The sequence below is a fragment of the Oncorhynchus mykiss genome, chromosome 28 (assembly GCF_013265735.2).
Source record: "Oncorhynchus mykiss isolate Arlee chromosome 28, USDA_OmykA_1.1, whole genome shotgun sequence".
Classification (NCBI taxonomy): Eukaryota; Metazoa; Chordata; class Actinopteri; order Salmoniformes; family Salmonidae; genus Oncorhynchus; species Oncorhynchus mykiss.
This window is the reverse complement of record NC_048592.1, coordinates 41,943,237-41,959,156: the sequence shown is the minus strand read 5'-3', so window position 1 is coordinate 41,959,156 and position 15,920 is coordinate 41,943,237. Positions and strand designations below refer to the sequence as shown.

At 45.7% G+C, this 15,920-nt stretch overlaps 1 protein-coding gene across 1 annotated transcript in view; it reads left to right on the top strand.

Annotated features, from left to right (window-relative positions):
• The window catches only part of LOC110508267 (macrophage mannose receptor 1), a 230,583-nt gene that overhangs the window by 178,208 nt on the left and 36,455 nt on the right, over positions 1 to 15,920 (top strand). Inside the window, exons 17-19 of the mRNA XM_036966151.1 lie at positions 5,538 to 5,701; positions 6,368 to 6,432; positions 14,338 to 14,438. Of these exons, the coding sequence (XP_036822046.1) occupies positions 5,538 to 5,701; positions 6,368 to 6,432; positions 14,338 to 14,438 (330 nt within the window). The remainder of the gene's footprint in view (positions 1 to 5,537; positions 5,702 to 6,367; positions 6,433 to 14,337; positions 14,439 to 15,920) is intronic.

The window sequence follows — 15,920 nt, the reverse complement described above, 5'->3', positions numbered from 1 at the left end:
GAGCAGACAAGTTCCCTGTAAACACCGAGCAGACAAGTTCCCTCTAGAGACCGAGTAGACAAGTCCCCTCTAGAGACCGAGCAGACAAGTCTCCTCGGGAGACCGAGCAGAAAAGTCCCCTCTAGACACCGAGCAGACAAGTTCCCTCTAGAGACTGAGCAGACAAGTCCCCTCTAGACACCGAGCAGACAAGTTCCCTCTAGAGACCGAGCAGACAAGTTCCCTCTAGAGACCGAGCAGACAAGTTCGCTCTCGACACCGAGCAGACAAGTTCCCTCTAGAGACCGAGCAGACAAGTCCCCTCTAGAGAACTAGCAGACAAGTTCCCTCTAGACACCGAGCAGACAAGTTCCCTCTAGAAACCTAGCAGACAAGTCCCCTCTAGAGACCTAGCAGACAAGTCCCCTCGAGAGACCTAGCAGACAAGTCCCCTCGAGAGACCGTGCAGACAAGTTCGCTCTCGACACCGAGCAGACAAGTTCCCTCTAGAGACCGAGCAGACAAGTCCCCTCTAGAGACCGAGCAGACAAGTTCCCTCTAGACACCGAGCAGACAAGTTCCCTCTAGAGACCTAGCAGACAAGTCCCCTCTAGAGACCTAGCAGACAAGTCCCCTCGAGAGACCTAGCAGACAAGTCCCCTCGAGACACCGAGTAGACAAGTTCCCTCTAGAGACCGAGCAGGCAAGTCTCTCGAGACACCGAGCAGACAAGTTCCCTGTAAACACCGAGCAGACAAGTTCCCTCTAGAGACCGAGCAGACAAGTCCGCTCTAGAGACCTAGCAGACAAGTCCTCTCTAGAGACAGAGCAGACAAGTTCCCTCTAGAGACCGAGCAGACAAGTTCCCTCTAGACACCGAGCAGACAAGTTCCCTCTTGAGACCGAGCAGACAAGTCCCCTCTAGAGACCGAGCAGACAAGTCTCCTCAAGAGACCGAGCAGACAAGTCCCCTCGAGACACCGAGCAGACAAGTTCCCTGTAAACACCGAGCAGACAAGTTCCCTCTAGAGACCGAGCAGACAAGTCCGCTCTAGAGACCTAGCAGACAAGTCCTCTCTAGAGACCGAGCAGACAAGTTCCCTCTAGAGATCGAGCAGACAAGTTCCCTCTAGACACCGAGCAGACAAGTTCCGTCTTGAGACCGAGCAGACAAGTCCCCTCTAGAGACCGAGCAGACAAGTCTCCTCAAGAGACCGAGCAGACAAGTCCCCTCGAGAGACTGAGCAGACAAGTCCCCTCGAGAGACTGAGCAGACAAGTCCCCTCGAGAGACCGAGCAGAAAAGTCTCCTCGAGAGACCGAGCAGACAAGCCTCCTCGAGAGACTGAGCAGACAAGTTCCCTCTAGAGACCGAGCAGACAAGTCCCCTCGAGAGACCGAGTAGACAAGTTCCTTCTAGAGACCGAGTAGACAAGTTCCCTGTAAACACCGAGCAGACAAGTTCCCTCTAGACACCGAGCAGACAAGTTCCCTCTAGAGACTGAGCAGACAAGTCCCCTCTAGACAACGAGCAGACAAGTTCCCTCTAGAGACCGAGCAGACAAGTTCCCTCTAGAGACCGAGCAGACAAGTTCCCTCTAGAGACCGAGCAGACAAGTCCCCTCTAGAGACCTAGCAGACAAGTCCCCTCGAGAGACCGTGTAGACAAGTTCGCTCACGACACCGAGCAGACAAGTTCCCTCTAGAGACCGAGCAGACAAGTCCCCTCTAGAGACCTAGCAGACAAGTCCCCTCGAGAGACCGTGCAGACAAGTCCCCTCGAGAGACCGAGTAGACAAGTTCCCTCTAGAGACCAAGCAGGCAAGTCTCTTGAGACACCGAGCAGACAAGTTCCCTGTAAACACCGAGCAGACAAGTTCCCTCTAGAGACCGAGCAGACAAGTCCGCTCTAGAGACCTAGCAGACAAGTCCTCTCTAGAGACAGAGCAGACAAGTTCCCTCTAGAGACCGAGCAGACAAGTTCCCTCTAGACACCGAGCAGACAAGTTCCCTCTTGAGACCGAGCAGACAAGTCCCCTCTAGAGACCGAGCAGACAAGTCTCCTCAAGAGACCGAGCAGACAAGTCCCCTCGAGACACCGAGCAGACAAGTTCCCTGTAAACACCGAGCAGACAAGTTCCCTCTAGAGACCGAGCAGACAAGTCCGCTCTAGAGACCTAGCAGACAAGTCCTCTCTAGAGACCGAGCAGACAAGTTCCCTCTAGAGACCGAGCAGACAAGTTCCCTCTAGACACCGAGCAGACAAGTTCCCTCTTGAGACCGAGCAGACAAGTCCCCTCTAGAGACCGAGCAGACAAGTCTCCTCAAGAGACCGAGCAGACAAGTCCCCTCGAGAGACTGAGCAGACAAGTCCCCTCGAGAGACTGAGCAGACAAGTCCCCTCGAGAGACCGAGCAGAAAAGTCTCCTCGAGAGACCGAGCAGACAAGCCTCCTCGAGAGACTGAGCAGACAAGTTCCCTCTAGAGACCGAGCAGACAAGTCCCCTCGAGAGACCGAGTAGACAAGTTCCTTCTAGAGACCGAGTAGACAAGTTCCCTGTAAACACCGAGCAGACAAGTTCCCTCTAGACACCGAGCAGACAAGTTCCCTCTAGAGACTGAGCAGACAAGTCCCCTCTAGACAACGAGCAGACAAGTTCCCTCTAGAGACCGAGCAGACAAGTTCCCTCTAGAGACCGAGCAGACAAGTTCCCTCTAGAGACCGAGCAGACAAGTCCCCTCTAGAGACCTAGCAGACAAGTCCCCTCGAGAGACCGTGTAGACAAGTTCGCTCTCGACACCGAGCAGACAAGTTCCCTCTAGAGACCGAGCAGACAAGTCCCCTCTAGAGACCAAGCAGACAAGTTCCCTCTAGACACCGAGCAGACAAGTTCCCTCTAGAGACCGAGCAGACAAGTTCCCTCTAGAGACCGAGCAGACAAGTCCCCTCGAGAGACTGAGCAGACAAGTCCCCTCGAGAGACTGAGCAGACAAGTTCCCTCTAGACACCGAGCAGACAAGTTCCCTCTAGAGACCGAGCAGACAAGTTCCCTCTAGAGACCGAGCAGACAAGTCCCCTCTAGAGACCTAGCAGACAAGTCCCCTCGAGAGACCGTGTAGACAAGTTTCCTCTAGAGACTGAGCAGACAAGTCCCCTTTAGAGACCGAGCAGACAAGTTCCCTCTAGACACCGACCAGACAAGTTCCCTCTAGAGACCGAGCAGACAAGTTCCCTCTAGAGACCGAGCAGACAAGTCCCCTCGAGAGACTGAGCAGACAAGTCCCCTCGAGAGACTGAGCAGACAAGTTCCCTCTAGACACCGAGCAGACAAGTTCCCTCTAGAGACCGAGCAGACAAGTTCCCTCTAGAGACCGAGCAGACAAGTTCCCTCTAGAGACCGAGCAGACAAGTCCCCTCGAGAGACTGAGCAGACAAGTCCCCTCGAGAGACTGAGCAGACAAGTCCCCTCGAGAGACCGAGCAGACAAGTCCCTCTAGAGACCGAGCAGACAAGTTCCCTCTCGACACCGAGCAGACAAGTTCCCTATAGAGACCGAGCAGACAAGTCCCCTATAGAGACATAGCAGACAAGTCCCCTCGAGAGACCGTGCAGACAAGTTCGCTCTCGATACCGAACAGACAAGTTCCCTCTAGAGACCGAGCAGACAAATCCCCTCTAGAGACCGAGCAGACAAGTTCCCTCTAGAGACCGAGCAGACAAGTTCCCTCTAGAGACCGAGCAGACAAGTCCCCTCGAGAGACTGAGCAGCCAAGTCCACTCGAGAGACGGAGCAGACAAGTCCCCTCTAGAGACCGAGCAGACAAGTTCCCTCTAGAGACTGAGCAGACAAGTTCCCTCTAGAGACCGAGCAGACAAGTCTCCTCGAGAGACCTAGCAGACAAGTTCCCTCTAGAGACCGAGCAGACAAGTCCCCTCTAGACACCGAGCAGACAAGTTCGCTCTCGACACCGAGCAGACATGTTCCCTCTAGAGACCGAGCAGACAAGTCCCCTCTAGAGACCTAGCAGACAAGTCCCCTCGAGAGACCGTGCAGACAAGTCCCCTCGAGAGACCGAGTAGACAAGTTCCCTCGAGAGACCGAGTAGACAAGTTCCCTCTAGAGACTGAGCAGGCAAGTCCCTCGAGACACCGAGCAGACAAGTTCCCTGTAAACACCGAGCAGACAAGTTCCATCTAGAGACCGAGCAGACAAGTCGCCTCTAGAGACCTAGCAGACAAGTCCCCTCTAGAGACCTAGCAGACAAGTCCCCTCTAGAGACCGAGCAGACAAGTTCCCTCTAGAGACCGAGCAGACAAGTTCACTCTAGACACCGAGCAGACAAGTTCCCTCTAGAGACCGAGCAGAAAAGTCCCCTCTAGAGACCGAGCAGACAAGTCTCTTCGAGAGACCGAGCAGACAAGCCTCCTCGAGAGACTGAGCAGACAAGTTCCCTCTAGAAACCGAGCAGACAAGTTCCCTCTAGACACCGAGCAGACAAGTTCCCTCTAGAGACCGAGCAGAAAAGTCCCCTCTAGAGACCGAGCAGACAAGTCTCCTCGAGAGACCGAGCAGACAAGCCTCCTCGAGAGACTGAGCAGACAAGTTCCCTCTAGAGACCGAGCAGACAAGTCCCCTCGAGACACCGAGCAGACAAGTTCCCTCTAGAGACCGAGCAGACAAGTTCCCTCTAGAGACCGAGCAGACAAGTTCCCTCTCGACACTGAGCAGACAAGTTCCCTCTAGAGACCGAGCAAATAAATCCCCTCTAGAGACCTAGCAGACAAGTCCCCTCGAGAGACCGTGCAGACAAGTCCCCTCGAGAGACCGAGCAGACAAGTTCCCTCTAGAGACCGAGCAGGCAAGTTCCTCGAGACACCGAGCAGTCAAGTCCCCTCTAGAGATCGAGCAGACAAGTTCCCTCTAGTGACCGAGCAGACAAGTCCCCTCTAGAGAACGAGCAGACATGTCTCCTCGATAGAGACCGAGCAGACAAGTCTCCTCGAGAGACCGAGCAGACAAGTTCCCTCTAGAGACCGAGCAGACAAGTCCCCTCTCGAGACCGAGTAGACAAGTCCCCTCTACAGACTACATTAGGAGGTTAGTCCCTTCTCTAGAGACTACACCAAGTAAATAAGTCCCGTCTCTAGAGACTGCACCAAGCAAATATGTCCCTTCTCTAGAGATTAGACCAAGCAAATTAGTCCCCCTTCTAGAGACTACACCAATCAGATAAGTCCCCTCTCTAGAGACTACACCAGGCAAATAAGTCCTCACTCTGGAGTCTACACATTTCAGATAAGTCCCCTCCCTAGAGACTACACCAAGCAAATAAGTCCCCACTCTGGAGACTACACCATTCAGATAAGTCCCCACTCTGGAGACCAAACCAAGCAGATAAGTCCCCTCTCTAGATGTGCTTGGTCTCTAGAGGGGACTAATCTGAATGGTCTCTAGAGGAGACGAATCTGCTTGTTCTCTAGAGAGGACTAATCTGCTCGGTCTCCAGAGGGGACTTAATTGTACATAACTTATATGAGTATTTTCTAACCCTGTCTAGAGTATAATGTGACAGAGGATGGCTGGCTGGAGTATGGAGGCTCTCAATATTACTTTAATACTGAAGTGCTGGCCATGGAGAATGCCAGACACTACTGTCAGCAGAGGCATGGGGACCTTGTTGTTATCAACGGACTAACAGAAAATACATTTCTGTGGAAAAAGGTAAACACCTATAGTTTCGCTATAGTCCTGCCTTCAAACACATTGGCAGAGCTATATACACAAGTGGTGTATAGTGCTTAGGTAAAAATACTTTAAAGTACTACTTAAGTCGTTTTTTGGGGTATCTGTTCTTCACATTTATATTTTTTGACAACTTTTACTTTTCCTTCACTACATTCCTAAAAGAAATGATGTACTTTTTATTCCACACATTTTCCCTGACACCCAAAAGTAATGTTTTGAATGCTTAGCAGGACAGGAAAATGGTCCAAATCATGCACTAATCAAGAGAACATCCCTGGTAATCCTCTGCCTCTCATCTGGCAGACTCACGGCCTCACGGAACACAAAGGCTTCATTTGTAAATGATGTGTGGAGTGTGCCCCCTGCTATCCGTAAATAGAAAAGATTTGCTTAATATAAGGATTTTGACATTTACTTTTGATACTTAAGTGTTTTTAAAAAGATACTTTTATACTTTTACTTAAGTAGTATTTTACTGGGTGACTTTCATTTTATATTAAGGTATCTTTACTTTTACTCAATTATCACAATTGGGTAATTTTTCCACCACTGAAATACACTGAATCAAGGTGTTGAAACGGACGCTGGCCCATGTGGACTCCAAGACAGCTGGTCCCTAATGCTAATTGCTCTTTTTTTCAGATCAATAAAGAGCAATTAGGAAGCCATTACATCGGGCTCACAGTTGATCTTGATCGCTCTTTTGGGTGAGTATAAAATGAGTAAAAGAAGATTATCAAACAGAGAAAAATAAAACGTTTTTTATATCACTTCTAAACTAGTGGTGTCAAACTGCTGTTCTATTGCTGCATTCATGATATGTTAGAAACTCTGAAATACGAGCTTCCTTTCTGGGAGAAATCGGTTTGAAAGGACCTCCAATTGAAGACTTTTCAGACATGCTGAACTCTGACGTCACCTACCAAGAACATAACTTAACAAAACATTATTTATCCAATTTATTTGGACCTTTTTTTAACACTATAATTTGGATGAGAGAGTGTTGGCTGCGCTTTTTGTTCATGGGTTGACGTAGCTACTTAGACATTAGCCAGTTGGCGTTCTCAATCAGTTCAAAGCATGTGAATGCACACCTCATTGCTCTGTTTAGAAGTTGTATTTCCGAACATTCCGGCATGACATGAACAAAGCATATTTTCTGTGTATTGTCCGTGTTCTTTATGTGTTCTATGTCTTGTGTGTTGCTGAGTTCTTGTGTTCTGAGTTCCATGTTTCGTGTGAGTATTACTGACTTATCAGTAATACATACGGTTCATTTAGAAAGGATTCATACCCCTTGATTTATTCCACATTTTGTTGTTACAGCCTGAATTCAAAATGGGTTAAATAGTATATTTTATAGTCAACACACAATACCCCATAATGACAAAGTACAAACTTGTTTTTAGAAATGTTTACACATTTATTGAAAATGAAATACAAACATATCTAATTTACATAAGTATTCCCACCTTTGAGTGAATACATGTTAGAATCACCCTTGGCAGCGATTACAGCTGTGAGTCTTTCTGGGTGAGTCTCTAAGAGCTTTCCACACCTGGATTCTGCAACATTTGCCCATGTAACGGATGTGAAATGGCTAGCTAGTTAGCGGTGTTCGCGCTAAATAGCGTTTCAATCGGTGACTTCACTTGCTCTGAGACCTTGAAGTAGTAGTTCCCCGCGGCTTTTGTGGAGCGATGGGTAACGATGCTTCGTGGGTGACTGTTGTTGATGTGTGCAGAGGGTCCCTGGTTTGCGCCCGGGTATGGGCGAGGGGACGGTCTAAAGTTATACTGTTACACCCATTATTCTTTAAAACATTATTCAAGCTCTGTCAAATTGGTTGTTGATCATTGCTAGACAACCATTTTCAGCTCTTGCCATAGATGTTCAAGTAGATTTAAGTCAAACTTTAATATCGGCCACTCAGGAACATTCGCTATCTTCTTGGTAAGCAACTCCAGTGTAGGTTTGGCCTTGTGTTTTAGGTTATTGTTCTGCTGAAAGGTGAATTCATCTCCTAGTGTCAGGTGGAAAGCAGACTGAACCAGGTTGTCCTCTAGGATTTTGCTTGTGCTACGCTCCATTTCATTTAATTTTATCCTTAAAACCTCCCCAATCCTTAACGATGACAAGCATACCTTGAAATTTCCAACATTTTCCGACAAGGTAGAACTGCCAAAGGGGGTGGTGTTGCAATTTGCTGCAGAGTTCTGTATTACTTTCCAGGTCTGTACCCAAACAATTTGAGCTTCTACTTCTAAAAATTCACCTTTCCAGAAACAAGTCTCTCACTGTTGCCGCTTGCTATAGACCACCCTCTGCCCCCAGCTGTGCCCTCAACACTATATGCGATTTAATCCCCCCCCCCCCCCCCATCTATCTTCTGAGCTCGTGCTGCTAGGTGACCTAAACTGGGACATGCTTAACACCCCGGCCATCCTACAATCTAAGCTTGATTCCCTCAATCTCACACAAGTTATCAATGAACCTACCAGATATAACCCCAAATCCGTAAACACGGGTACCCTCATAGATATCATCCTAACTAACTCACCCTCCAAATACACCTCTGCTGTTTTCAACCAAGATCTCAGCGATCACTGCCTCCTTGCCTGCATCCGTAATGGGTCTGCGAGCAAAACGACCACCCTTCATCACTGTCAAACTCTCCCTAAAACACTTCTGTGAGCAGGCCTTTCTAATCGACCTGGCATTGACGACATTGACCTCATCCCGACAGTAGAGGATGCCTGGTTATTCTTTAAAAGTGCCTTCCTCACCATCTTAAATAGGCATGCCCCATTCAAAAAATGTAGAACCAGGAATAGATATAGCCCTTGGGTCACTCCAGACCTGACTGTCCTTGACCAGCACAAAAACATCCTGTGGCGTACTGCATTAGCATCGAATAGCCCCCGTGATATGCAACTTTTCAGGGAGGTTAGGAACCAATATACACAGGCAGTTAGGAAAGCTAAGGCTAGCTTTTTTAAACAGAAATTTGCATCCTGCAGTACAAACTCAAAAAAGTTCATGGAGAATAAGAGCACCTCATCGCAGCTACCCACTGCTCTGAGGCTAGGAAACACTGTTACAACCGACAAATCCACTATAATTGAGAATTTCAATAAGCATATCTTTACGGCTACCCCTACCCCGGTCAACTGCTCGGCACCCTCCACAGCAACCCACCTAAGCCCCACCATTTCTCCTTCACCCATATCCAGATAGCTGATGTTCTGAAAGAGCTGCAAAATCTAGACCCCTACAAATTAGCCGGACTAGACAATCTGGACCCTCTCTTTCTTAAATTATCTGCCGAAATTGTTGCAACCCCTATTACTAGCCTGTTCAACCTCTCTTTCGTATCATCTGAGATTCCCAAAGATTGGAAAGCTGCCACGGTCTTCCCCCTCTTCAAAGGGGGAGACACTCTGGACCCAAACTGTTACAGACCTACAGTGCCTTGCGAAAGTATTCGGCCCCCTTGAACTTTGCGACCTTTTGCCACATTTCAGGCTTCAAACATAAAGATATAAAACTGTATTTTTTGTGAAAAATCAACAACAAGTAGGACACAATCATGAAGTGGAATGACATTTATTGGATATTTCAAACTTTTTTAACAAATCAAAAACTGAAAAATTGGGCGTGCAAAATTATTCAGCCCCTTTACTTTCAGTGCAGCAAACTCTCTCCAGAAGTTCAGTGAGGATCTCTGAATGATCCAATGTTGACCTAAATGACTAATGATGATAAATACAATCCACCTGTGTGTAATCAAGTCTCCGTATAAATGCACCTGCACTGTGATAGTCTCAGAGGTCCGTTAAAAGCGCAGAGAGCATCATGAAGAACAAGGAACACACCAGGCAGGTCCGAGATACTGTTGTGAAGAAGTTTAAAGCCGGATTTGGATACAAAACGATTTCCCAAGCTAAACATCCCAACGAGCACTGTGCAAGCGATAATATTGAAAAGGAAGGAGTATCAGACCACTGCAAATCTACCAAGACCTGGCCGTCCCTCTAAACTTTCAGCTCATACAAGGAGAAGACTGATCAGAGATGCAGCCAAGAGGCCCATGATCACTCTGGATGAACTGCAGAGATCTACAGCTGAGGTGGGAGACTCTGTCCATAGGACAACAATCAGTCGTATATTGCACAAATCTGGCCTTTATGGAAGAGTGGCAAGAAGAAAGCCATTTCTTAAAGATATCCATAAAAAGTGTTGTTTAAAGTTTGCCACAAGCCACCTGGGAGACACACCAAACATGTGGAAGAAGGTGCTCTGGTCAGATGAAACCAAAATTGAACTTTTTGGCAACAATGCAAAATGTTATGTTTGGCGTAAAAGCAACACAGCTGAACACACCATCCCCACTGTCAAACATGGTGGTGGCAGCATCATGGTTTGGGCCTGCTTTTCTTCAGCAGGGACAGGGAAGATGGTTAAGATTGATGGGAAGATGGATGGAGCCAAATACAGGACCATTCTGGAAGAAAACCTGATGGAGTCTGCAAAAGACCTGAGACTGGGATGGAGATTTGTCTTCCAACAAGACAATGATCCAAAACATAAAGCAAAATCTACAATGGAATGGTTCAAAAATAAACATATCCAGGTGTTAGAATGGCCAAGTCAAAGTCCAGACCTGAATCCAATCGAGAATCTGTGGAAAGAACTGAAAACTGCTGTTCACAAATGCTCTCCATCCAACCTCACTGAGCTCGAGCTGTTTTGCAAGGAGGAATGGGAAAAAATGTCAGTCTCTCGATGTGCAAAACTGATATAGACATACCCCAAGCGACTTACAGCTGTAACTGCAGCAAAAGGTGGCGCTACAAAGTATTAACTTAAGGGGGCTGAATAATTTTGCACGCCCAATTTTTCAGTTTTTGATTTGTTAAAAAAGTTTAAAATATCCAATAAATGTCGTTCCACTTCATGATTGTGTCCCACTTTTTGTTGATTCTTCACAAAAAAAATACAGTTTTATATCTTTATGTTTGAAGCCTGAAATGTGGCAAAAGGTTGCAAAGTTCAAGGGGGCCGAATACTTTCGCAAGGCACTGTATATCTATCCTACCCTGTCTTTCTAAGGTCTTCGAAAGCCAAGTTAACAAACAGATTACTGACCATTTTGAATCACATCGTACCTTCTCCGCTATGCAATCTAGTTTCCGAGCTGGTCATGGGTTCACCTCAGCCACGCTCAAGGTCCTTAACGATATCATAACCGCCATCGATAAGAAACATTACTGTGCAGCCGTATTCATTGATCTGGCCAAGGCTTTCGACGCTGTCAATCACCGTATTCTTATTGGCAGACTCAACAGCCTTGGTTTCTCTAATGATTGCCTCGCCTGGTTCACCAACTACTTCTCTGATAGAGTTCAGTGTGAAACCTCCAGATGAGCTTCAATGCCATACAACTCTACTTCCATGGCCTCCAACTGTGTTGAAGGAATTTGATTCCTCTGTTTTAATTCCCAAATAAAATTAAACACTCTGTCAATTCATAAGAATTTGTAAGACCCTTATTTTATAGGAATGGACAGAGCCCCGGTCTTAAAGTCAAGTAACAGCCTTTATTCAAGAGAGTACTGCCACAATACAGGTTACCACAGGTTATAAACTGAAAATGACGTCATTAGTTCTAACACTACCCCGTGCCATCTCCGTTCCAGTACAAAGGCTGTGTATCAAGCCTTCCCACATCCGTCTCCCTACCAATTTAATATAATTTACAAGTCAATGTTTTCTTGTGTAGATAAGCACTCTAGCCAGTCTGATTCATTTGTACCAAGGAACAGACCGTCATTGTTCTAAACTCTTGACCACATTCACACACACATTTTCAGTACTAGCGTCAAGAAAGAAAACTCATACATATACAGTAACATGTAGTATTCTGATTAGTACATATACAGTAACATAAGCTTCAATGTCATACAACTCTCCTTCCGTGGCCTCCAACTGCTCTTAAACGCAAATAAAAGTAAATGCATGCTCCTCAACCGATCGCTGCCTGCACCTGCCCGCCCATCCAGCATCACTACTCTGGACGGCTCTGACTTAGAATACGTGGATAACTACAAATACCTAGGTGTCTGGCTAGACTGTAAACTCTCCTTCCAGACTCACATTAAGCATCTCCAATCAAAAATTACATCTAGAATCGGCTTCCTATTTCGCAACAAAGCTTCCTTCACTCATGCTGCAAAACAAACCCTCGTAAAACTGACCATCCTACCGATCCTTGACTTCGGTGATGTCATCTATAAAATAGCCTCCAACACTCTACTCAGCAAACTGGATGTAGTCTCACAGTGCCATCCGTTTTGTCACCAAAGCCCCATATACTACCCACCACTGCGACCTGTACGCTCTCGTTGGCTGGCCCTCGTTTCATACTCTTCGCCAAACCCACTGGCTACAGGTTATCTACAAGTCTCTGCTAGGTAAAGCCCCGCCCTATCTCAGCTCAATGGTCACCATAGCACCACCCACTCGTAGCACATGCTTCAGCAGGTATATCTCACTGGTCACCCCCAAAAGCCAATTCCTCCTTTGGTCGCCTTTCCTTCCAGTTCTCTGCTGCCACTGACTGGAACGAACTGAAAAAATCCCTGAAGCTGGAGACTCATATCTCCCTCACTAGCTTTAAGAACCAGCTGTCAGAGCAGCTCACAGATCACTGCACCTGTTCATAGCCCATCACTGCTCTAGAGGAGATCTGCATGGAGGAATGGGCCAAAATACCAGCAACAGTGTGTGAAAACCTTGTGAAGACTTACAGAAAACGTTTGACCTCTGTCATTGCCAACAAAGGGTATATAACAAAGTATTGAGATAAACTTTTGTTATTGACCAAATACTTATTTTCCACCATAATTTGCAAATAAATTCATAAAAAATCCTACAATGTGATTTTCTGGATTTTTTTTCTCATTTTGTCTGTCATAGTTGAAGTGTACCTATGATGAAAATTACAGGCCTCTCTCATCTTTTTAAGTGGGAGAACTTGCACAATTGGTGGCTGACTAAATACTTTTTTGCCCCACTGTATCTACCTCATCCCCATACTGTATTTATTTATTTTGCTCCTTTTGCATCACAGTATCTCTACTTGCACATCCATCTTCTGCACATCTACCATTCCAGTGTTTAATTGCCATATTGTAATTACTTCACCACCATAGCCTATTTATTGCCTTAACTCCCTTATTTGACCTCATTTACACTCACTGTATATAGACTTTTTTTTCTACTGTATTATTGACTGTATTTTTTGTTCATTCCATGTGTAACTCTGTGTTGTTGTATGTGTCGAACTGCTATGCTTTATCTTGGCCAGGTCGCAGTTGCAAATGAGAACTTGTTCTCAACTAGCTTACCTGGTTAAATAAAGGTGAAATAAAAAATTTAAAAAAATACCCATAACATGATGCAGCCACCACTATGCTTGAAAATATGAAGAGTGGTACTCAGTAATGTGTTGTATTGGATTTTCCCCAAACATAACACTTTTTATTCAGGACAAAAAGTTAAATGCTTTGCAATTTTTTTTGCCAAATTACTTTAGTGCCTTGTTGCCTTATTTTCTGTTCAGTACAGGCTTCCTTCTTTTCACTCTATCATTCAGGTTAGTATTGTGATTGTTGATCCATCCTAAGTTTCCTCCTATCACAGCCATTACACTGGTTTAATGTCACCATTGACCTCATGGTGAACTCCCTGAGTGGTTTCCTTCCCCTCCAGCATCTTAATTATGGGCGCCTGCATCTTTGTAGTGACTGGGTGTACACCATCCAAAGTGTAATTATGCACCATGCTCAAAGGGATATTCAGTATCTTATGTTTTGTGTTCTTAGTTCTCATGTTCTTGTGTTCTGAGTTCTCATGTTCTTGTGTTCTTAGTTCTCATGTTCTTGTGTTCTGAGTTCTCATGTTATTGTGTTCTGAGTTCTTGAATCCTTGTGTTCTGAGTTATTGTGTCCTGTGTTCTGAGTTCTTGAATCCTTGTGTTCTGAGTTATTGAATCCTTGTGTTCTGAGTGATTGTGTCCTGTGTTCTGAGTTCTCATGTTCTTGTGTTCTGAGTTCTTGAATCCTTGTGTTCTTAGTTATTGTGTCCTGTGTTCCGAGTTTTCATGTTCTTGTGATCTGAGTTCTTGAATCCTTGTGTTCTGAGTTATTGTGTCCTGTGTTCTGAGTTCTTGAATCCTTGTGTTCTGAGTGATTGTGTCCTGTGTTCCGAGTTCTCATGTTATTGTGTTCTGAGTTCTTGAATCCTTGTGTTCTGAGTTATTGTGTCCTGTGCTCTGAGTTCTTGAATCCTTGTGTTCTGAGTTATTGTGTCCTGTGTTCTGAGTTATTGTGTCCTGTGTTCTGAGTTCTTGAATCCGTGTGTTCTGAGTGATTGTGTCCTGTGTTCTGAGTTCTTGAATCCTTGTGTTCTTAGTGATTGTGTCCTGTGTTCTGAGTTCTTGAATCCTTGTGTTCTGAGTTATTGTGTGCTGTGTTCTGAGTTATTGTGTCCTGTGTTCTGAGATCTTGAATCCTTGTGTTCTAAGTTATTGTGTCCTGTGTTCTGTTCAGGTGGATGGACGGTACCCCAGTAGTATTCCAGAGATGGGACGACAACCAGCCGAACTTCAAGAACAACGATGAGAACTGTGTTGTCATGTACAGCTCCATGGGTGAGCTAAAGATAAGGCCCAAAAATGTTCCTCTCTTATAAGAACTTCCATTGAGTTATTATCATTCTGAATCTTGGGGCTGGTTACCACATAACTCAATGGCATGATTAGGTCTACTATAACTGTGTGTCTGTGTCTTCAGGTTTCTGGCATGACTATAACTATGTGTCTGTGTCTCCAGGTTTCTGGCATGACTATAACTATGTGTCTGTGTCTCCAGGTTTCTGGCATGACTATAACTACGTGTCTGTGTCTCCAGGTTTCTGGCTTGACTATAACTATGTGTCTCCAGGTTTCTGGCATGACTATAACTGTGTCTCCAGGTTTCTGGCATGACTATAACTATGTGTCTCTGTCTCCAGGTTTCTGGCATGACTATAACTGTGTCTTCAGGTTTCTGGCATGACTATAACTATGTGTCTCCAGGTTTCTGGCATGACTATAACTATGTGTCTGTGTCTCCAGGTTTCTGTTATGACTATAACTGTGTGTCTCTAGGTTTCTGGCATTACTATAACTGTGTGTCTGTGTCTTCAGGTTTCTGGCATGACTATAACTATGTGTCTTCAGGTTTCTGGCATGACTATAACTATGTGTCTTCAGGTTTCTGGCAAGACTATAACTGTGTGTCTGTGTCTCCAGGTTTCTGTTATGACTATAACTGTGTGTCTGTGTCTCCAGGTTTCTGGCATGACTATAACTGTGTGTCTGTGTCTTCGGGTTTCTGGCATGACTATAACTGTGTGTCTGTGTCTTCAGGTTTCTGGCATGACTATAACTGTTTGTCTGTGTCTTCAGGTTTCTGGCATGACTATAACTGTGTGTCTGTGTCTCCAGGTTTCTGGCATGACTATAACTGTGTGTGTTTTGGTTTCTGGCATGACTATAGCTGTGTGTCTTCAGGTTTCTGTCATGACTATAACTATGTGTCTGTGTCTCCAGGTTTCTGGCATGACTATAACTATGTGTCTCCAGGTTTCTGGCATGACTATAACTGTGTGTCTGTGTCTCCAGGTTTCTGGCATGACTGTAACTATGTGTCTGTGTCTCCAGGTTTCTGGCATGACTATAACTATGTGTCTGTGTCTCCAGGTTTCTGGCATGACTATAACTATGTGTCTGTGTCTCCAGGTTTCTGGCATGACTATAACTGTGTGTCTGTGTCTCCAGGTTTCTGGCATGACTATAGCTGTGTGTCTTCAGGTTTCTGTCATGACTATAACTATGTGTCTGTGTCTCCAGGTTTCTGGCATGACTATAACTGTGTGTATTTTGGTTTCTGGCATGACTATAGCTGTGTGTCTTCATGTTTCTGGCTTGACTATAACTGTGTGTCTGTGTCTCCAGGTTTCTGGCATGACTATAACTGTGTCTTCAGGTTTCTGGCATGACTATAACTGTGTCTCCAGGTTTCTGGCATGACTATAACTATGTGTCTCCATGTTTCTGTTATGACTATAACTGTGTCTTCAGGTTTCTGGC